Source organism: Musca vetustissima, unplaced genomic scaffold, assembly GCF_032173495.1.
Source record: "Musca vetustissima isolate MV318-11 ecotype Yass unplaced genomic scaffold, APGP_CSIRO_Mvet_v1 utg2832, whole genome shotgun sequence".
In the NCBI taxonomy this organism is placed as follows: Eukaryota; Metazoa; Arthropoda; class Insecta; order Diptera; family Muscidae; genus Musca; species Musca vetustissima.
The window spans coordinates 127,047-152,135 of record NW_026880723.1 but is presented as its reverse complement, the minus strand read 5'-3'; the positions used below and the strand labels follow the sequence as shown (position 1 = coordinate 152,135).

The window sequence follows — 25,089 nt, the reverse complement described above, 5'->3', positions numbered from 1 at the left end:
ATAATGTATATTAAAATAATAGCATTGAACGCCCTTCTAAAATCATCTGTTCACATCAAGCGGCGGCGCACAGTTCTTTAATATAATTAATAAAAAATAAAATAAAAAACGAACAACTATGGCTTACTGGATATAACTAAAAAACGCTTAGAATTAGAATATTACACAGGATATAATAATTAAAAACTAGATGTATGTATATATTTGCAAATAGTGTTTTATTGTTTATTTACAAACTAAGTAAATGATATACATTCAATAATTTCAAAATAACAAATAAAAAAATACATAAATTGTTTTAAAAAATAATAAAAAAAATCATTGTAGATAAAACACATACATATATTGGCGAAACACATTTGAATCTTATCGATATTTTTTGAGAGAGGATTTTCACAAAAAAATTAATGTAATGGACATAAAAAAACACAAGCATGTAATGACATTTAAAAAAAGTTGGTATGGGGGATACGTTTTTTTGTTTCTTTTCATCAATAACAAATTTCAGTCTTTCAAGTTGCAGGATTTCTAGTTTTTTGTTTTGATGTTTAGTTAATAAAAAAATTATATAAAAATAAAAAAATACCTATACAAATCATAATTTAAAACATTGGGTGATTTTTTTTTATATTAAAAGGGCCACATATTCGAAGAATTCTAGAAATTTTGTAATTGTTTTTAATATATTTTTTGGGTTTGTATTGAAAAAAGAAACAAAAAAATAATTTTAAAAAATGATAAGTAAACATAATAAAAACAAATAAAATATTACATACATATAAACAAAATTTAACTTAAAGTCATGTGTAAATATTTTTATGACCATAACGTTTTAAAATCGTTATTAATTTTTTATATAGTTGTTTTTGTTTTTTCATTATATCAAGCTTTGAGGGGCATTTAAAAAATATGTAGTTAAATTTTTTATTTGTGGTTTGGATTTAAATTCTTTAGTCATATCAAAAAGTAGTAGTAGTTGTTAATTTTAAAGTATTTTCATGGAGAGATTTTTCAATGGGGATATTTGTTAAGGAATATTTGCCCATTAACAAAAATAGTGTTTTACAGCTGATGTTCATTTTATATGGAATTTGAAAAATAAATTTGTCAGCTCCCCATTTTATTTTTGGTCACAGTCGGTTGGACTATGGTGACTGACTGGGTATTTCCTTTATATAAACCCTGCTTTAATTTATATTTTTGCCAATTTCAGAATAAGTCGAAGTGAGTTTGATTTGATCTCCAGCATTTGACACAAATGTCATCATAAACATATATTCTAATTTTACATGTTAAATTAGAAAATAAAACAAAACTATAATTATAATTATAGACTTCAATGATCAACATTTTTTGAAAATAATTATCATGGTTTCAGTTTTATTTTGAAATAAAACATAATTCAACGGACAGTATTTTGACATAAGAGCGCGTTTAGACTACTAAATCCACTTGATTTCAAATGTCAATTCCAAAGCGTACATGCGTCACCTTAATCATGTTCACAAATCCATTGGATTATATTCGACATATACGCTATGGAATTGATATTTGAAATCGAGTGATTTTCGTAAATCTAATTTAGGAAATCATAAACTGTTCAGGGAATTCTTCACATGGCTGGTTGGCCACACATCACACACAGTTACAATCCCGATCTATTAATAAGGTAACCCAGCTAGGGAAAGTCAGCTGTTTTTTCTCAAGTCTAATGTCAAACATTTGGTTTTTGTTTACGTTTTCAAATTGGAAGCCAATTCACAATAATGAATTCTGACAGCAAACTTAAGAGGCAGCTGATATCCAGCTGATCTCCCTGGACGACCTTATTTATAGACCTTGGTTACAATAAACGTAGTTTGTGTTTAAAATGTGGCCAAACAGCTTCATGTGTTGGCAACTCTACAGGTGCTGTGTGTAAACGTGGGTATTTAAATGACACAAAATGTTGCAAATAGATAAATTCGGACATATGGAAATATTAAATTTTCAATCCTTAATTCAATCCAAATTTCATATCTAACAAATGTCATTAAATAATATGTCAATTATGACATTTGTTTGATATGAAATTTGATAGAAACAAATCAAAAAACTTATAAATTGCAAACCGTGAGATTTGAATTTCGAAAAAAAAATTGACATTACATATTTGAAGGATCAATACAAAACAGAAATTCGTAGAGATCACAATAGACAAATAAAACGAGAAAAAATGGACATAAATACTTGACAAAAAACATTCAAACAGCAAAGGAGATCATAATCAAACATCAATTCACTGTAATACATTTCTAGTGAAAGCTTGCAATCAGATGTTTTTCTTTCGTGCCCAAAAACTTTTTAGAATAGTTATTTTCTAGGCATAAACAATATTCTAACTGGGCTCGTAGTAACCTCAAAAGAGAATTTTTTAGGATTAATTGGGATTAACACTCCTAATAAAATCTCTAAGTGAATTATTTTCAAAGTGGAACCTTTGTTCCTCTTTCAATTTCTTATTAATATTATAAAATTTTGTGGTCTTTTCATTATACATATTTTTGTAAGCTCGAATTGCTTTACGTCCTACAAAAACACGCTTTGGACCTCAATTTTTGATACATTTCTTCTTCAATTTCTTCTTCCTCCTAAGCCCCTCTTTCTTTCCTTCCGATAAAGTTAATGTACATACATAATAATCATCATTATATCTTATATAGATTATGCTTTTCTTTCAATAAAGGGAAAACTTTAAAGCTCTGTGGGGGGTTTTCATTTAAAAATAAAGCTCTGCAGCTCTATTTTCTTTTTAAAAAAGCTCTAAAAGCTTTTGTTGTACAAGTTTATTTTTTAATTAAACTTTGCTTCATAGTCCTATGGTCATCATATTCACCACGCCTCTACCAATAAGGACTTGGTTCCTGTTGCCAATTTTGCTGCGAATCAGGATTTTTATTTGCCAAAGCTGCACTCAACGCCGATCTTACTTGACTCTGGCATGAAGCAGAATTACGCATGTTTGATGTGCTATTATTCTTTTCATATGGCGACAGGGCATTGTAATAGAAGGGCGAACGTTTGGTAATTGTATAATTTTTACCACCATTATTATCCCAATATTCTTGACCATCGGCACGATAGCAAATACAGAATTCCAAGCGCTTGGAAGATGGTGGGAGGGTTATTTTAAACGAGAATGTATCGAAGACAACATGAGCACATGTGGCTGGGCCATAGGCTCGATTATAGGTACAAAAGATATCCTGCTGGCTCTTCCAATCGTCCCAGGTTACGCGTACAACCACCTCTTTGGCAAAGGATATGTTCTTAACCTTAACCGTGCCCACCACAATTGATTCTTCGTCCTTGACAATGACATTTTCAAGTGATACAAAATCACGTTCTATGGTTTGTCTGTAAAAAGAGAGAAAATAAAAATAAGTTTTTTTTTTATTTACTTTGGAGAAATATATGCCTTACCTAAAGACCAAATAATCGGAGGCAGGTTGTTTAAAATCAACGGTCCATTGATCGGCAGGATGTGGTGTAACCAAACCTTGAGTAATTTGTTCCAAAAATTTCATACTCCAATAAGGTGGCACATTTGAGGGCTCAGACATGACACGTACTTGGGTCAACGATAGACCTTCATCATCGGCAAATATCACTTTTTTACGTGGATGGCTGAAAGAAAGGGAAGGAGAGAAAATAATTAGTAAAATGTTATTATTCAATTTAAAAATTATTCAATAAATTCATTAAAAAATATCATAAAGCGCGTTTAGAACATTGCTCTTAGAATTGAGTATGTATCGTAAAAAATATCAGTTAACTGACTTTGTATTATTTTAATGCTAGTGTAAAAAGCTGGGATTTATTACCTCGATTTAGAAGGTATTATCGAAATATTCTTTATGTTTTTTCTTTATGAAATATCCATGATGCAATAATAAGGTGATGTATCAAAACAAAAACATTTGTTTTGTCACGATTATATGTCAAACTTTTCCATATAATATTTAACATGGTTGGCAACATTGCACATCGAATACAAGTAGAAATTATCCACTTTGACAGTTAATCAAGACATCAGCTGCGCTAAATGGACTACCTATTTATTGTGCCATGAAAATATCTTAGTCTTATTAATAAGGCCATCCAGGGAGACCAGCTGGATATCAGCTGACTCTCTAGTTTCTTGTCAAAATTCATTATTGTGCATTAACTTCCATTATGAAAAGGTGAACAGTGTAAACACGGCCACACAAAAGTCGATGTTGCTAAATAAAATACAACTCTGTTTTCCCACTATCGACGTGTTTTATTTGTAAAAATTTGCATTTGGAATAAATAATCCTAGGTGGATTTGAAAATAATATTGAAACTCTCAGGGGATTTATTTAATTTAAATTTCGTAATCTGATATTGAAGTCAATTATTTTTATCCGCACGAGCCATGCATTCTACAATTGAATAATTTTGAACAATTTAAAGATTTGCGTTTTAAAAAATATCAAGTCAATTGGTTGCAAATTAACGAAACACCCCAAATAAAAAAAGTAAGTGAAGAACAACAGAAAATCCGTACATTGACATCAAATTGCAATGAAGTGGAATATATATTTTGTTTGTTTTGTGCTTTCAGCATCAATACATTTGGTGGTGGCCCTGACCAGCATATGTAAGATATTTCAGTTGTTCGGAGATGTTCTTTTTTTGTGTGCAATCGTTAAGGTGATAAGGTGAATTATATTTGGCGGCGCCAGAACTTTTTTTGTCATTTCAACGCCTTCGAAATGAATTCATAAAAAGTAACTAAATTTGTTTGAATTTGTGTTTCTTTTTTGTGTTTGATTTGTCCTCTGCCAAGTATTTAATTAAGTACATTTTTCAAATTGAACGCCATAACAGGCGGCGACATTTTGTTTTCTCCCAATAAAATGTTCGGTCTATAAACTTTTTTTGCATTTCTTTTGTGTGTCAGGTGGTTATTGGCAAACGTGTCGCGCAAAATATTCAAATACCGATTGTTTTGATTATTGCTGCCAATTAATGGGTGATTGCGGTCCAAATTTTGTGAAATGCTTTATTTTGTATTTAGAACAATCTAAATGACGCTAAAGAAAGAAGCTGCGTATGTGTTTTGGCTTAACATTTGACATAGTATCACTTTTAACTACTTTCCATTAAAACATATGCTATGTTTCCGAAGTATTTTAATTTTAAAAATAATAAAGAAAAATGTGTTAATTGTAATAGTACGTTAAAACGGCATTTACATTTACAGGATTGACATACTTTATTTAACATTATACAATGGAATTGACAATTTAAACCTACAGGAATATCTAAATCCGATACAATGTAAATGTACTATAAATTCAATTGAAAGGGTACACTCATGATGCAATTATAAGGTGATGTATCACAACAAACCCCTTTGTTTTTGTCTCGACCTTCTGTCAAATTTTTTCATATAATATTTCACATGGTTGGCAACATTGCACATCGAATGCAAGTAGAAATTACGGACTTTGATAGTTATTCGAGACATCTGCTGCTCTAAATGGACTACCTATTTATTGTGCCATGGGTACACTATAGCAAATATGTTTTAAATTTATTTGGCATGTGTACAAAGGAAATTACAAGAACGATTAAATGGTGATTTATCTTAAAACAAGTTCCGTGTAATTCCGCCCGAATGCGAACGTGTTTTGTGGAAATAGTAGATCATATAACATAATCGATGCAAATGTATCCTAAGTATTATATCATATTGTCCTATGTAAAATTATAATTCAATGGAATTGGAAATAGTAGATTTTCTACAAAAATTGCAAAAAAAATTTGTTATAAAATTATAATTCAATGGAATTTTACCAAAATTGCCAAGAAATTGTTGTTATTCTTCCGACGAAATCAGATATTATTATTTTGCAAAGTCACAAAAAATATGAAAAAATTAAACCATTAAATCTTATTTATGATATCGATATTCACATGATTTCACGTTTCTGATGTTGTTGTTAAATTGCAATTCATTTTTTCAATTGTTTTATTTTTTCGCTTTTATTTTCATTTGCCGCAAGAAGAAAAAGGCCTCGGAAAAATGAAAATACGCCTACGCAATGTCTGGTAATAAATTTAAAAAAATTTAATGTGTGTAATGAAGGGAAACATACATAAAAAATTTAATGTGTGTAATGAAGGGAGAAATGCAAATGGAATGAAAGCAACAAATGCCAGATGGAATTATATATGCAGATGTGATTGAAATTTCGAAGAAATATGAGTTTGTTGCATGTTTAAATGCAGTAGATATTGATAATATACATATTTTCTATTTAAAATGATCGTAACATAAGCATTGATCATATTTTATTGAAAAATAGCGCTTGGTTTCCAAGTAATATTCAAAATATAACGCATATCAGCTGATCTATAAATCATATCAGCTGATATACACAATTTCTTGTTTTATATTAATATATTGAAAATATAAAATTGGTTAAAAAAAAATTCATGTGTGGGTATGTTAATATGATTGTCAAAATCAGCTGTATCATTAAAAACACACAAATTTCCTAATTATATTTTCAAATTTGAATAGACATTATAATATAACAATTGTTGTATTAAATTATAAAGCATAGGGCAATTGTGCCTTATAATCTGAAAATATTGATTTCATCGGTTAAATGAAAAGTCTAATTCAATGTATTATGTTAATATTTACAACAAATTTTAACACATTAAAACAGCTGATAAAACATGCGTTATATTAAAAAACCTCGGTGTAAACAGGCTGTTTATTTTTTAATCTCTGCGTTTTTGCAGGCTTGAATGTTATTTTTAAAAAATGAAAACAAGTTTATTCGATTTTGGATTTAATTTTATTAAGCATTTTTAATAAAAAACAAACTAGTTTTGCGAGTTGCCAACATTATTGCACAAAATATCAGGTAGCCAATAACTATTGAATATAATTTGATTCATCTGTTTTAATAGCCAAAACTAATATCAATAATTTGTTAATGACAATCATTAACGAAATAGAAATCGAATCAAATTAGCATTTTTATGTAAATATTGACTGTGAGATATGGACAAATTATTTGATATGTGTGTAAAATTTACATACAAAGTTAAGATCAATAATGATAACTCAAAGCCCATAACAAATCTATTAATAAGGTCACCCAGCCAGTCAGCTGTTTTTTTTTTCAGAAATATAATGCAAAAATTTGGAAGTCAATTCACAATGTGTAAAAGTGCGTAATTTCGATGTGCTATGTTGCCAACCATGTAAAATATTATAAGGAAAAATTTGACAGATGGTCGAGACAAAAACAAAGCTTTCTGTTTTGATACATCACCTTATTATTGCATAATGGTATTATTCATAAGACATGAACTATAGGCGAGTTTAGACTATGCCGTCTAAATCGACTAGATTTGTAAATCGAGGTATCAAATCCCTGCTGTTCACTGTAAATAAAAAACAGCTGACAATTGTTTGTTTGGCAACTGTTTTGAATTTTTGGGTATTTTGAAGCATACATTAAGGAGAAATGATTATTTCTTGGGTGCATAAGCAGAATTTGGTTTGAAATTATCATGTATGAAATAAAACACATGATAATTTCAAACAAAATTCTGCTTATGCACCCGTCAGTTTTTTATATGACATAACCTATAACTAGATATATATATATATATCAGCTGTTTTTGACAATGCAAACAACATCATATGTATTATTTATTTCATTTTTGGTCTTTCTATTACTATATTAGTTTCTTCCAGCAAATTATATAAATATACATAACTAACAGTACGTTTACATTTAACCGGATTTCGTTAACCCAGTGGGTTTCAATTGCCATTTCCTTTCCATATATGTCAAATAAATCCTCATAAAGTAGGTTAACCCCGGTAAAAAGTTCTAATGTAAAAGGAGTTTAAGTTCCCACATCATTTAACACATTTTAAAAATTGATGGTACTTATGACAATGACGACTCGTCTGAATTGTGCTTAAATACAATTTAGTTATGATACCTAACAAATTGAGCAATTGTTGCATGTATCTTAATAATTTTTAATTCGGTTGCAGTATTGTGCATGGCACACGTGTCAAATTTTAATAATTATCAATTAAGTTTTAACTACCCATACAAAAAAAAAAAAGAAACTGTTTTAAATTCGAACGGTTATCAAACATTAAGAAATCTCCTTATTATATAACATGCAATTATGTGTAAACTAAAACGATTACCTGTAACCATCGCTAAAACAACACTAATCTACTAATGCCATAAACGAAGGACCAAAACAAAAATAGCCTATAAGCGCCATTAAGAACCAGATTATAACTTCTGTTTATAGCTACCATAAAAAGGAGCAACCAGTTGTTGTAAAGATATTTTTATAACTCACATACATATGTATGTACTTATATAAAAATATTATGAATATTTAAACAGAAAATCGAAAAAAACCAACGACAACAAGAAATCAAATAATCGTTGCTGGGCAAACTGAAAAAGAAAAGAAACAAACCAACCAACCAAAAAAACCTGTTGCGTGTGAAATGTGCAGCAACATGCATTAAGCGCGTGATCACCCATCATAAAACCCCACCACTCACACACAACACTGCTATAAGGTGAAAAATAACAAATATGCTCACTCTTTCTCATTTAAACGGAGACACACACACCTCGCAGCAACTTGTGTGCATCTAAACGAAAACGTCACACTTTGTGAGGTCGTTAACATAAACATTGAGGGGATTTTAGAAATATAAAAATGGGGATAATGTGATAAGAGGTAGGGTAAGTAAAGCTAGCGCAAGGTAAATAGGACAGAGACTAATAAAAATTTGTCGTCACATACATTAAAATTATAATTTTTTTACTTTCAGGTTGAAAATGTTAAAATGAAAATTTGAATAAAATATTGAAATGTTTTAATTTGGCACCTAGACTATTATAATTTTTTTTGTGATAAGGGATAGGGACTTATTTGGGGGACTTTCTTTGAAGCATTAAGACAAAAAATAATATATTGCCAATATAACCATAAAATATATTACATTTCTCTTCCAGTGGAAACATGGTATTAGCCAACAATAACAGCTGTTCTCTAAAAACATACAGACTTTTTTTTGGAAAATGTATATTTTTTCTGCATTTTTTAAAATGTTTATATTCAACAACAAAAACAAGAAATTGTTATCATATAAAAATATGTCTTTGTTTTGTATGTTTCCGATATAAATGTATTATAGCTGAATTTTTTAGAACATTTTTTCAGCGAATTTTAAAAATAATCTAATCAATTAAAAAGTGCAGTATATATCTATATATATATATATATATATGCATGTTTGAAGGACAAACGAACAATATGGTGGGTGTTCTTAAATGGGTTTGCAAATTATAAATAACTTGGGAAAAAAGTGGTTCACAGCCATATATTGCGCATTTATTAATTGGGGGTATATTTAAATAAACTCGAGATAATTTTTAAACAATTTATAAAAAAAATTCACTTTGTACATTAAATATGAAATAGAACGTTTATATAGCACTAGATGCAGCAATTAAATTGAGATAATGTGCATTATCATGATAATGGCTATACTGTAAATGAGCCAAATATAAATGCTCATCAGCTGATATTTGCTTATGTATACATAAACAAATATCAGCTGAATTGAATTAAATATAATATAAATTTCTCGTTTCAGGTCTAAAATAAGTACATTTCCAAGAATAGTTTAAGTTTGTATTTCACCGAACGTGTTTTACCGAAATCATCATTTATTTGACAAACAAAAACGACAATGACAAAAAACGGCGATCAAATCATCGTTTATTGGTATAAATACGCCCTAATTTGAATGTTAAATCCCATGATATATAGCATGTAATTTATATTGTCAATTCCTGCGGTGTAAATATGCTATAAGAATACTATATGCATATTATAGTACGTTTACATTTAACCGGATTAAAAAACCTTTGCATATATGTCAAATAAATCCTCATAAAGTAGGTTAACCCGGTAAAAAGTTCTAATGTATATGCCGTTTTAAAAAACTTTCTCTAATTGCTACTGATTCAATATTTAGTATGTTATACGAATAGATAAAGTGCATGGCAAATAATCCAATAAATGTGGAAAAATTATCAAGGTTTTATATGTTCATGCTTATCACACACAGGGCACGCTTAAAAACTATAGAAATAATCGTTTGTAAACATAATATGCTGTAGCTGTAATGTTTGAAAAAAATAATAATGAAAATAAAAGCAAGTGTGTATTTGTTTTTTAAAATTATCTACATCGTTACAAGATAATAAAAATTGTTGTAAAAAAAACTGACAAAACGACAGTGCGTGAGAGACATTTACGCTTTATAAAAATTTCAATCAATAATGTCGTAATCTTACACAAGTAGCAAGTTATTACAACAACAAAAATAACCAAAACGAAAATTTCCGTTCATATACATACGTTTATACATATGTATGTACGTAAATAAAACATAAAATATCACTAATGTATGCGTAAGCGAAATATGTTTTAAGAAAACGTGAAGAACGCAAGTCCTCCACACAAAAACAAAAAATTATCATGAAGCATTCACGTTCGTTTCACGTGATCAGCATAATATACAAAACAATTTTGCTTGAGTTTTTTGTTTTGTATCTTTCGTTTCATATAGTTTTATTTCGGTAGTATTTTGCTGTGTGACAAAAATACATTTTCTTTTTTAAATATAAACTTTTTCTTTTTTTCTTCTTCTTCTTCTGTAGTGGTTACATACATACTATATGCATAGACCGCTAGGCAGCCAAACTGGCCGGATTGTAAGAAATTGAAAGAACAAATTCTAGTGTGTTTATTATTGCGCCAAAAAGTTCTAATCTTGTCAAAGCGTGACATATGTCTCGTTATTCTTATTTTGTTTGTTTTGTAATTGTTGTTGGTAAAATGTCAATTTAATTTGCAATTGTAAACAAAACACAAAATTTAAACACTAAAATAGAACAATTATCGGCGTTATGCCAGATGCATAATATGTAGGGGGATAGGTGTAAATGTATTAGTTTTACGATGACAAGCAGCAATGATGACGTCTATAGTGCTATGGTAAATGTCATTTGTTGTTGATGAATTACTAGATAAACAATATCACTTAATAAAAAGTAAGAGCAGTAAGGACAACTACACAAAGAAACGAATTTTAGGATTTTATTACCAAAAAAAAAGTTTATTGATTCCAAAAATAATGAAGAATTGTACACATGGCTCAACAAAATAAATTTTGATGTATTCCATTATCAAACAAAATTAGATATGTGTTATAATACGATGAAGAATCTATAACTAAAATTTTGCAATTTTGACATAGTGGTTTTGTTATCAGAGCCAAGACCTATTTAAAATCTCTACCAGAATGTGAAAACAGCTGTTTTTAGGAAGATCTGCTGTTCCTTAACTTTGCTGTCAAATTCCATTATTGTGAATTGACTTTATTTATTCCAACATGTTGTTGGATAGATAGTAATCGGTAAAAAAACTGACAGTCCAAACTGATAGTGTGTATGCGCCTTAACACCAAATAATCATTAAAACCAGGGCATTACAGTTACGATTAATAGAATATTACACATAATTGAAGATAATGGAAATGTGGGTGATTCTATTTACACAATATTTATATGACCTTCATACAATGTCACTGAACTATCTTTCATTCTATTAGGTTCTCTTGAGAAATGTTTCCAAAAATGTATGATGTATGATTTTGTAATGAAAAATATTAATAAACTAAATGAAGGTTTACAAAGTTGTACATTTAGCGAATAATCCATATCTAACCTTCACTCAATGTTACTGAACTCTATATGTATCAATAGCAATACAAGTATTGGCAAATATTATATCAAATTTTTAGTGTACATAATATGAAATCACGTAATGCGAATATTTTACACAAATTGTGGTTAATAAAAATCAGTTTAAATTACATTGACTTGTATTTGCCAATAAATGTACATATGTATTTAAATTGAGTACAATCAATGTAGATAAGTGTGGCGTTTAGTTGACAGAATTTACGAAAAGGTGTAGACACTTTAAGCTGACCTCAAACACAAGAGAAAGATTTTAATAAGTATTACTACTAATTTAAGAAAAAGTACGGAAGTTGAAATTTGTTCAATAAAAATTATAGCAATATCAATATAAACAGGGATAAATTTATAGCAAATCATAAGCAATGTTTAGAGTATAATCCTGCCGATTTTTAGAATTATGGTTATTAAATCATGTATTATTTGTTGAAAAGTATAAACCCGTTTGTGGGATGTAAAGTCCAGACGACTAAAAATACTATAATTGAACCAGTGATACAAATCTGCTGTTGGCCATTTGCAAAACAGAGTTATATTCGCACATAATTGTGTACTTTGTAAACGTCATGTAAAAACAGAACACTCTCTCAAAGCTCTGTCTGTCAGAAGACACTGTCAAATATAATACAATATTTGGCGCCAGTTTTATTTTAATACAACACACAATGTACATACACACAAATATTAAATTGTTCGAACCGAAAAAACCCACATAACGATATTTATTAAATACAAATATAGAATGTCTATTGGAAATGTAACATGACTATTTTTGTCTTGTGGCCACTTACTTTTATTCTAGCAAAAAATACAAGCTATCAATTACAATATATACACTTACAAAATATTACATTATAATTATTTTTTAAATTAAAAAACTACTTCCAAATACTTGATTAGAGGGCACTTAAAATCAATGTACACCCCCCATCATGGTTTATAATTAGTTTTACATGTCTTTCTTAATGGATTTTCAACAACAACAAGTGTCATTTACGAGTGTAATATGTAAGACCCTTCATTGTACAAGTTTCTGTACAATGTCTAGACGGGCACGAGACCCACTGCTTGGGCGATAATTAAGATAAATTAAATATTTACCCAACTGAGAGATGTCTGTCATTCAATTTAAGATAATTCAATACATACAGGAAGTGTAGTAGTATTTGAACAAAAAGATTAGAAAGTAAACATAGACAGCTAAGCATTATGACTATCAAGATTATTTGTTTATTACGGATCAAAGTTTATAGACGACGATGATGATAAGTAAATAGAAACTATTACAAAATATTTAAAATGTATTTTTTAAAGCGAACTCTGTAGGTAAATCCATATAAGATTATTTATGTTTGAAGTGAAGATTTAAAACGCCCTAAAACTGACACCTAAAGATGATGTTACACAAGTCATCAATCATATGTGCTGTCGCTTTTGCTGTGCGTACAACATATGAAATTTTGACAGCTCATAAGATATTGATGGCTTGTGTAACATACCCTTAATTTAGGGATTTACGAAAATACATGGAATTGTCAAGAAAATTGGCAATCTAAATGACTAGTTTTAATAAAACTGGTTTAATTTTAGATCTTATAATATGTAATTTTTAATGAAATTCATACAACCTTCAAATGTAAACAGTGATCGGCTGTTTGCTTTTAAGATGAGTACACACTATCAGTTTGTTAGCTTATTTTATCAATTATTAACTGTCCATCAACAATGCATATTTTCGTGAAGGCCTGTAATATTTTTTATGTATTTTTATATGTAAATATGTATCAGCTGATTGCCATTCAAATGTTCTCCAAACAGGCGATTAATTTATTTTCAGGAGTTTATAAATTCACATAATATGTGGAGTGTGTGTAAATGTGCTATAAGTTATGCAATAATAAGATGATGTATCAAAACCAAAACAATTGTTTTTGTCCCGTCCATCTGTCAATTTTTTTCTAGTAATATTTCACATGGTTGGTAACATTGCACATCGAATTCAAGTAGAAACTATGCACATTGACAGTTAATCGAATCGTCAGCAGTGCTAAATGGACTATCTATTTATGTTGCCATGGATCAGCTGTTTGAAATTATGAAATTACGCATGGCACAATAAATAGGTACCCCATTTAGCGCACGTACAATGTTGCCAACCATGAGAAATATTACTAAAGAATATTTGACAGATGGTCGAATAAAGAATATATGTTATTGTTTGATACATTACCTGACCTAAATTTTACAATCTGTCATATTTCAATTGAAACTACTGTGAGTTAATATAACAATTTAAATGTTCTAATTATTTGCTTTTGCGTTAACACACAAATTTAAAAAGTTTTATAAACTTCAATAGTTTCTATTAATTAAGTTTTTTTTTTGCAAAACATACCTATTATTTTCTGAACACTTATTTGTATCCGTATTGGTATCCTTGTCTGTGACTTCAATGGATTCCGTTGATGACTTGTGTAGGCAGGATTTACGACGTAAACATGATTTTGGTGTCATCGGCAATGTTGGTGCCGAAGACATACGTTCCAGACGACGACCCATTTCTGGCATGAAGCTTGTTATATTTGCTTTATATTGGGCGTTACTGTTGCTGCTGGTGTTGTTGGGTTGGTTATTATAGTTATTATAAGTATTATTAAAATTAGAATTGGAATTTAGGCGATTATTATCGTTTGACGATGTACCACCGAAATTAGGACTAGCTACACGTTGCTGGGCGTTATTAACCATAGCCTTTGAGGCCAATGTTATAACTGGAGGGCGGCAATAGCGTGATGCACGATTATGTTCATCATTACAACTGTAATCAGAAGAAAATATTGTAAAGAATTAATATTTTTAGGGGAAATAAACATAGATAAAGAAATAGTAAAACTACAACTAAATACTTAAAGGTAGTTTTTAAATGTAAACATTACAGAGAGATAATTGCATGCATGTTAAGAGATTAAAATGGCCTGTGGATTATAAATTTCAACCAGGTTAAGCTATTTTATTGAAGGTTTATTTGACATATACACAATGGAATTGACAATTTAAGCCCACTGGGCTAAAGAAATCCAGTACAATATAGACATACTGTTACATTCATAAATACATAGAATCAAACTATTGGTCTTGATTTATGTCCTAATATCACACTAGATCTCATTTCCATTTGAATTGACCTTTGATATTAACCGACCAAAATTATTTTAAATATTAATATTTATTTTCCGTCAAAAAATACCCACTCTAATATCTAACAATATAAACAAATTGAGGTCGTTTGCTATTAATAAGAGATGCCTATTTATTTGATTTCTTATGTTGCTAGGTGGTATTTATTTCCACAAAAAATTTGTTTAGTTAAATAATTTTTTTCCACAGACAGTTTTGAATTTAGTCATTTTTGTGGGATATGCAAAGTCATGCCACACTCCAGAGATGGTAAATCTTTTGAGCAATGGAAAATAATAATAATAATAGATACCATAATATAAACGAATGGTCTCGTTTTTATTATTGGGGTTACGTTAAATAACTACAGTACATATAATCGTCAGAGAGAAGTGTTTTATTATTTACCAATCATATGTTTTTTTCCTTCATGTTACTTACCATGAAGGAAAAAACGACCAAAACAAAGCGTTGCCAACAATGAAGGTGAATAACATCAAAATGTAAACACAATGTTTTCGGAAATAATAAATGAATGCCAATGTAAAAATGTTTATTTTTTCGACAGCAAAATTTTTTTACATCTATGTCAACAAGAATATCCTGACATTCTTGCAGAAAATACAAAAGTTTTCACCAATGATAAAATATTTAAATTCTTAATAATAAAAAGAAAATTCTTTTAGATTTACAAAATCGTATTTATTTTAACGCACAATATGAAATAACTTTTCAGACCACTTTTTTGGCACCAATTACATCTCCTAAGACTTATAAAAAAATTGGACAATTTCTCTAGTCTCTCAAATATTTTAATTTAAACGCCTACATTTACAAAGATTTTAATGACAATTATGACCCTCGAAATAAGAATTTTTATATTATTTTTCAATGACATTACATACACATGTGCTGAGGGTTGAACGCCACCGTCAATGTTAAATAAATATATATACATAATTATATTTTTAGAAAACAAAATATCTTCCGAGTTTTGCAAAAAAGTGAAAAGAAATGAAATAAAAAGAAAATGTGTTGAAAACTGATGGATAAACATAATGGGTGTTTTTCAATAATAGATTATATCCGCTTTTTAAAAATGAGTAAAGAATTGTGTGACAGATTGTAAAGAAGGATTTAAAATTAGGGATGTTTTAATTTTTTATTGAAATTAGCCATTACAAAACGCTTCACCGTTGCCAACTTTTGTTATAAAGGTAAAAGTTATGTTATGTTTATATCGAACGTTTTTTAAAGAACGTATTATTCATTTATCATACATATAAAGGATAATTATTTTATTATTTCCTTTGTATATATGTATGTCAAATCACTAAGGATTTCAAATTTACTCCCAGGTTCCAATATGTATGTGAACCTAGCATAATGTAATATTATGTAAACAAATATCACCTGATTGTTCTTTTGAAAATGAAAATTACATCAAGTTTAGAATATTTGCATTATTCAAGAGTAAGAACGCGTTTAGACTACTAAATCCACTCGTTTTCAAACGACAATTCCATACTGTTTAATCCTATTCACAAATCCAGACCTTTGAGATCGAGTGGATTTCGTAATTCTAAACGTACTTTTATTTAGATCATCCAAATATTTGTGATTATTAATGCCGTGAATGAGTCCAAATATTGACATAAGTTAATTTTTTCAAAGTCAATTTACACAAGATTTTTCATTTCACATTAAATTTTTTTTAATAATTAGACTTATTCAATTTTATCTGCATAACGAGAGGAAGAAAAAAAATAACACCACATCAAGATCAAGGCAATTTGTATTATGACTCTCTTTTTTTTAGCAATCTGTGTCCCACATTTCTAGAAACAAAGTTGCTTTAAAACACATGTGATCACTGATGATGAAAATTTGGATGATGACTATTCTTATTTTAGTCAATGATGATGAATTTATGGTGCATCTTGCACAATCATATGATTTCAAGGGGAATTTTAAAAAATGCGCGTGCAAAAATATATTTTTGTACGTCATTTTCTTATTAAAAATAAAAATATTTTCGGTTTATTATATCAAACAAAATAGAAAGAATATAATTCATCAAATAGAAAGGAAGGCTAGTATTTAAAAAAAGACTAGTATTTAATGATATTTAAATACAAATACGTAACAAATTGTATGTAAAATCTGAAGGTCTATAATGATTCATAATTGAATCGTTATTCGTATTGATTAATGATTCCGACGGAACAAGCCTCTTCTTTGCACAGTTGTATTTTCCTTATTCACCTCAAACTCAAGTACTAACACGCTAGGAATTAAATAATTGCGAAATAATGTCTACTATTATTTCGTAACAAATTTAAATCAGCAATAAGCCATGTTATCCATTTTTTAAACCAGAAATTTAGAAAAATTTAAACTTTTCCAGCGGGTGATTTATATAAAAAATTTCATGTCAAATGTATACAATTTCCAAGTGGTCAGATTTGCATAATTCATGAATATATAAGCAAGGTTATGAAAAGCCATCATCAAGGCCATGGCAGAATAAACATTTGGTATTTGTCGTTGATTTTTGTGTTGCCAATTACAATCTATTATTTTAACAGAAATTGGCATCACCTGCACTCTGTTCATGTTATCAATGGTCAAACTTATATTCTGCCTTGAGAATATTAGGTCATGTTCAAGGACTGTGCAAAAGGCAAGTTCTATTAATAAGGTCATCCAGGGAGACCAATTGGATATCAGCTGCTTCTCAAGTTTGCTGTCAAAATCCATTATTGTGAATTGATTTCCATTATGAAGACGTAAACATAGTAAAAAGTGTTGACATTAAATTTATGAAAAAAAACTGACTTTTGCTTGCTGGGTGACCTTCTTAATAGATCTTGGGTATTTGGCTTTGAATTTTTGTGTTGCCAATCAAACAACAATCACATTATATTACATTGACAGAGGCTGGCATCTCCTTCATGTTGCCACTGCAAAATCTTCATTTTTCCTTATCTTTACGGATATTAGGTCTATACAATGTATTTCACACATTTAAATTTATAGTTTTTTTTTCGCAGTGTAACAAACTATTAGCACTATTCTTGACCTTAAATAATTTCCCATTCTAAGTGTATTGTGCAATTACGTGCAAATAAAAACAACAATTCTCTTTTGGCACTTATTTCGATAAACAACTACCGGTTTGTTGGTTTTGGCCCAAAAAAGGATTGTGTTTTTTTTTGAAAATTTAAGTTGCCGTTGATTGATACTAGATAAATGTCGTAAATATCATAAATTCCAATTTTTTACTTATTGCATTTCTTTGAAAAAATAAAATAAATATTTGTACATTTAGTGCCAACGGATATGACGTTAATTGGCGATTTTGTCGTCAGACAGTAATGAATAAATAGTATTTTTAAAATTTAAAATTTTGTTGAAAATTAATTAGAAATTTGTTCTGTTATTTTGTATGCATCTTTTTGAATACGTGGGAGAAAGCACGCAAACAGGAGGATTCATTGAAAAGTCAAGAAAATTATTCACTTTTTAAAAAATATAAATAATGTTTTTCCGTACGTATAATATTTGTATTTAATATTTTTACTATGAAATCATTTAGGCTATTCAGTTCTCTTATTTTTAATCTACATTTTACATTTGAAAAAATCGTGATCATCTAATAAACATAAAACAGCTGACGACCTAATCAGCTGATTATGGTATTTGTTGATTAGCCTATGTTCACACCAAGCATATTCTAGTTAAACGCATAGTAATTTCATTTCAAAATAAAGAATATTAAAAAAAAATAATAACTATGAATATTTTTAAAATTTAAATTAAAAATTGAAAGGTTTTTTACAATGAATAAAAAATAATAATCTATGTTCCTTTCTCATTCGACTGCTTATAATTGTCATTTAATTATATTTGCATTTCATTAAAATTTTATAAAAAAGAGATATGCCTCCTTTATTTATATAATATCAAGCAGTTGTTAATTGCATTTTGAAATATATTATACATATACACATGTACTTATATATGTATGGTTATGCATTTCATTTACAAAAGAATGAAATATTTTATTTTCAAGACAATACGTATCCCAAATATTTCGACCGCTTATCTAAATATTTGTTTTTTTTTGTATTTGTGTGTGTTTATTTTTTATTATCTATAGAAAAAATATATATTTTTTAACAGAAAATAAATACACAGGCATTCAAACATATATACACGTGTCATCGAAATGCCCCAAATAGCTATTGATTATTTAATGGATTTTTGGTCAATATCAATTGACCTTAAGTGAAGGTAATTGAAAGCAAGTGTGTAGTTTTCTTTCATTTTGGGATATTTTTTTGGCCAATCTAAATAATTTCCAATTGTAATTGAAAATCATTATAATGTCTACCTAAATTGGAAAAAAATGCCTAATGTATTCATAGGTAATAACATTTTATATTTATTTAATAAAGACATTTGTGCCAAATCTATTACTTTTGATTGATATTAATGTTCAAAATTCCATATACAATTCGGAAAATAAATTTTTACAGAAAAAAAATCGGAATCTGTAGAATTTATTTTAAAGTTAAACAGCTGATAATTTTTGAAATATACTTCAATGTTTGTTATTTAATTATGATACATTTACATCGAAAGTTTTTATGGATTTATATGTCATATCTATGAAAAATTAAATTAAGACCAAAATGCCGAATTTAACTATTAAATGGATGAAATAAAAGAGTAAGTACTATTATTATAGAAACAAACAAACTTGTTTAATTATAAAAGTAATAAACAGCTGTTAGAAATGCCAATCAGCTGATTTAAATGTGTCATTTGTTAGAAAGCATAACACTGGATTTACAATATATAGGACAATTGAATACATGTATTAATAGACAAAATCTATCTTTGAATATGAACCAACGTAAGCAGGTGTTAACAATACAAATCAAGGCCTATTAATAAGGTCATCCCAGGGAGACCAGCTGGATATCACCTGCTTTTCATGTTTGCTGTCAAAATCCATTACAGCAATTGATTTCAATTATGAAAATGTAAAAAAGTCAACATTTTTGACATTAGACTTGTGAAAAACATCTGATTTTCGCTTGCTGTGTGAACTTATTAATAGATCTTGATACAAATAAGCTGATTCAATTGTCATCTGCTTAAAAACATAACCATGTGTTTACAAAAGTGATTCAAAATAGTCATCTCAAGATCTATTAATAAGGTCACCCAACTAGCGAAAATCAGCTGTTTTTTCTCAAGTCTGATGTCAAAAATTTGGACTTTGTTTACGTTTTCACAATGCAGGTCGATTCATAATAACGGATGACAGCAAACTTGAGAGGCAGCTGATATCCAGCTGGTCTCCCTGAATGACCTTGGGAAAAATTAAAAAGGCCTTGAAAAAAATTGGTATGAAAACTGGAGTTGACAATTTATGCGTTTTATGAAGATGTGTACTTTATGTGACGTAAAGGAATTGACAACATTAACTGGGTTGATTAAAGCCAAAGTTTCAGAAATCAGCTGACGTTTGCGTATGCCTGAAAGTTTTAAAGTTCCCCTCTTCTTTAGGGCTCATGAACTAAGATAAAATTATATAACTTCAGTCAGCTGTTATTCGTTTACGTATACATACACATTTCTAATTTCACATAGCTGGACATTATTTTCATAATTCTAAGAGGACTTTATTTCCATTAGGTGAAATTAATTAAAATAACATCGTTTAATGAGTTGTTTTAAATGTGTATGATAATCGAGATAAATTGAGCTTGATTTAGCAATGAATATTATTCTGATATAAAATATAGTATAAGCGAGCTTTAAGATTGAGGACTTACGTTTTACTATAAAACTAGATGGATAATTTGTATTTATCTTTTAAACCCATGATGCAATAATAAGGTGATGTATCAAAACAAAAACATCTGTTTTTGTCTCGATTTTCTGTAAAATTTTTCCTTATTTTATTTCAAATGGTTGGCAACACTGCACACACTACCAACTTTGACAGTTAATCCACTTGATTTCAGACGTCACTTAAATTCTGTTCACAAATCCAGTGGATTATATTTGGCATAAACGCTATGGAATTGACATTTGAGATCGAGTGGATTTCGTAAATCTAAACGCACTTTATATAAAATTTTATTAAAGCATGGAGAGTGCGTTTAAGCCACATACTAAATTAGCAAATAAAACACAACTAATAGTAGTTGCCAATGATACTTAATGCTATGTTTACACCAAATGTGTTTTAATTAAAAAAACACTAATTCCCTTGGAATATTTGTGAAATAAATGTCACCTTTTCTTCAAACTCGTTTAGTGTAAACATAACCTAAGACTTGTTTGAAGCGATATGGCCACACATTACGTTCTGTTAGTATAACACTAAACTACATTAATTACCAAAACACAGATAAAACTAGAAATACAATAAACTATTTAATAACCATAAACTTGTGATTATCTATTTATATAGCCGAATTGTTTTCAATAATATTTAAATTTCAAGTCATTTATTTTATTTTTATCACACAACTGCATACATAACTATGTGTTTTATGGATTTTTCCATTATGTTTACATTTATGTGATACGACTTAGGTTTCTGTTTTTTTTTCTTGTTTTGTTTGTTTAATTTTACTTACTTTAAACTTTGACGATTATTCATGAAGTCGGCTAAGAAACTGACCGGTGGACTATGACTAAAGATGGGTGGACTGTGAGATATCATAGTGATGCTGTTTATTTTATGTCGTTATACGACGACAACCTCACGACGACGATGGCGTTGAACGACTAACTTTAATAATATCTCTTAATCTGTTGCTCTCAAACAAATTAGGCTGACTCGGTTGGGTAACCAAGCGGTGTATTTATGGCGATAATTGTCACAACAACAATAACAAATTTAGTGACAGATTAGAATATGATGATGGTGATGATAATCGTATGTTGTGTTGTTGTTGTTATCGCCTTAGTAGCAGCCTGAGTTTGGATTTTAAATTTTTTTGCTATAATCACAGTAAACGCACAACAAATGAACGACACACTAACCAATATTTGCAGAGATGATTTGACGTTTGTTTTTAATTTAATCACAGTTTTAAATTTGTTTTATAGTTTTCTCTTCTTGTGTTGTTTGTTGTTCTTTAAATAGTTACTAGTAGTAGGTACCTTGCCTGCAAAGAGAAAACAATAAGAAAAAACGAAAAAAGAAAAGGTAATCATTTAGAAAACATATTCCGACAACAGCACACGACAACAATAACTACAAAATGTAAACAAAACAATTTATATAGTGAGAAGAAGAAGAAGAACAAAATATCAAAATAAACAAACTAAGTGCGAATAAATGGCATGGCATTTGTTTAGCTAATTCGAAGTACTCTATAATAATAGGCATCAATTATTTTATATTCAAAACAAAAAAAAATATATAGAGTGATGGTGTAAACAAGATAATAAAAAAAATATAAACGGGGAAAGTGTTATGTTGAGTTAGGTTACAATTGTTATGACGTTTTTGTTTTTTGAGTCACATGACAAAATTGACACATTACAATTTAAGACGCTCTAAATTAAAGACAATATTTATAGAAAGACACAGTAAAAAATAAATACACTCTGGCACTAACATTGGTTTGTTTTTCTTTTTAATTAAATAAGTCGTTTACTTGACATATATACACTGGAGTTGACAATTTATGCGTTTTATTTGACGTACAATTAAAGGAATTAACAGGGTTGATTAAAACTTAAGTTTCAGAAATCAGCTTATGTTTTTTCGATTTCTATATCAAGGTACAAAATCCTAGCTTTTTAGACCATTATTAAAATTGTGTAACGTTAGTCAGCTGTTATTTGTTTACGTATAAATACTCATTTCTACTTCAACATAGCTGGACATTAGACGTTGCTATTTTGGTGCTTTTAGGAAAGGTGATGCATTTTGTGTGCAAAAACAGTGTTGTACATTGTCAGGCCCATTCGTTATATCGCAAAGTTTTTTAAGATTTAAAAGGTATAGTCTAAACGAGCCCTTACTTTCATTTAGGAGTTAAAATTTGGATGATTGTTTTTTTATATGCAGGAAACATAAGCGAGTAACCTAGAATTTACACAAGACAGAATAGTTGTAGTATAAATTGTCAAAAACTTTGTTCTTGTATTACGTTCTGTAATTACGTCAACAAATATCAGCTGATGGGTATTTGTTTGCGGATTTATTGAGTCATATAAGGCAAATCTTCAACGTTTACAATTTATTGCAACTAATGAGACATTTAGAAAATATAAAATAGAGCAAATAAAAAAATTGGCATTTTGAAATACCCATAACAGGAATTGTATGATATTATAGTACATTTACATTGTACAGGATTTACATAATCCAGTGGATTTAAATTGGCAATTCTATTGCAAATATGTCAAATAAATCCATAAAAAATAAGTGTAAACAAAAAAGTTCTAATGTACATGATGTTTTTGTTAGCTTGTGTTTCATTTTATGGGACTGAGAATTCTAGTAAAAGTTTTACCACTAAAAAGTTATTGTTCTGTTTCAATTTCACTGAACATTTTATTCGGCAATTTTTTTCTTTTTTCAATAGCGCATTGATAAAAAAAAGTACACGCCCATTTTTTTATCGTCAATGTTTATAAATACAGTGTTATTAATTTACTAACTTGACTGCCGATTTGATAACTAACATATGTGATAAGGTGTACGCTTCACGCACTAAACAAATAAACATACACAACTTTTCAAATTGTTAAAAGAACGAGATAAAATATTTTTTTAAGAACAAATAAGATCTAACACACTATCTGCTGTAACCACTCTGCTTAAGAAAACTTTTTATTCAAATGCTATGGTGTGTACCCCGTTTAATTTTAATCAGCTGATTAGTAACTAAAAAGCGTTTAGGCTATGTCTTCTAAATCTTTTAGATTTGTAAATCGAAGAACTAAATACAAGCTGTTTTGACTACTATTATAATGATATAAAGTTGCAAGTAAACTAAAATTTGTTAACGTAGAAATTGGCACGAGGATTTATTTGACATATATACAATGGAGTTGACAATTTAAATCCACTTTAATTTTTTACTGGGTTAACCTACATTATGAAAATTTTTTTTTGACATGTATATAATGGAATTGAAAATTGAAATCCACTAAGTTAACGAAATCCAGTATAATGTAAACGTACTATAACATTCAAAATTGTGTAGTGCAACCATTTTTTTAATTGGTTGATAAATTACAAATCATAAAATTTTCAGAAATATATTGAGCGATCTGATGCTCTGAACCTACAATTATATTATTTCGAATTTTCCATTAAAAGTTTTCCCAATTTTTGAGTACGGGAACATACCAAATATAAATGTAATTAGTTTTTGATTATTTGTTACTGCCAAAAATTTCCCCAACCCACTGTGCCTGTTCGTGTGCCATACATGTAAGGTGTTAATTAGTAATACTACTGTGTGTTATGATAACTTTATTTTTATTAGAAGGAGAAAAAAAACAACAACAAAAATGCGCGCATCATAACAACATTTAAGCATCAGTGATACTAACCTTAAATCTTGTTACAAAACTAATAGACACTGTTTACACTGAACGTTTTTTTCTTTATCAACTGGATTTGGTTGATTGACTGGCTGGTTGTGTGTCTTTTTGTCTGCCTGATAAAAGAAATTCCTAGGCAATGGCAATGATGTTGATTTATTTATGTCTTGTCGATTATAATAGGACTCTTTTGCAGGAACTGTTTTTTTTGTTGTGCGTGTTTTGCTTCTTCTTTATTTCTTTTTTTTTAAACTTATTTATGAATATTATCACAAAATAACACTGGTGGTGTTGCTAGCCAAGGGTTTATTTTCCACTTTTAGCAATTTTTCTTCTTTTATGTGATTTTGATTTCTTTTTTTCAAATTTTCCTCTGAAGAGCATGAGGTTGATGCGTGTTATTTTT

General features: G+C 28.9%; 1 protein-coding gene and 1 long non-coding RNA gene across 2 annotated transcripts in view; both read right to left on the bottom strand.

The window, feature by feature from the left end:
- Window positions 1-2,882: 2,882 nt before the first annotated feature.
- LOC133326523 (protein phosphatase 1 regulatory subunit 3B) lies at window positions 2,883-21,874 on the bottom strand. The gene is made up of 5 exons (XM_061535143.1): window positions 21,752-21,874; window positions 14,576-14,730; window positions 14,308-14,536; window positions 3,463-3,666; window positions 2,883-3,396 (listed from the first exon to the last, which is right to left on the bottom strand). The coding sequence occupies exons 1-5, from the start codon at window positions 21,835-21,837 to the stop codon at window positions 2,883-2,885; spliced, it is 1,188 nt and encodes a 395-aa protein (XP_061391127.1). The 5' UTR covers window positions 21,838-21,874.
- A 357-nt stretch (window positions 21,875-22,231) lies between these two features.
- The window catches only part of LOC133326532 (uncharacterized), a 51,109-nt gene continuing 48,251 nt past the window's right edge, over window positions 22,232-25,089 (bottom strand). Inside the window, exons 2-3 of the long non-coding RNA XR_009754197.1 lie at window positions 24,693-24,730; window positions 22,232-22,285 (exon numbers count right to left, since the gene is read on the bottom strand). This is a non-coding gene — a long non-coding RNA (uncharacterized LOC133326532). The remainder of the gene's footprint in view (window positions 22,286-24,692; window positions 24,731-25,089) is intronic.

Coding starts and splice junctions, on each gene's coding strand:
- LOC133326523 (XM_061535143.1), bottom strand. CDS start 21,837: ATGATATCTCACAGTCCACCCATCTTTAGTCATAGTCCACCGGTCAGT. Junction 14,731..21,751: donor AATAATCGTCAAAGTTTAAA/GTAAGTAAAATT, acceptor TTCTGATTACAG/TTGTAATGATGAACATAATC. Junction 3,397..3,462: donor TCCGATTATTTGGTCTTTAG/GTAAGGCATATA, acceptor CTCTTTTTACAG/ACAAACCATAGAACGTGATT.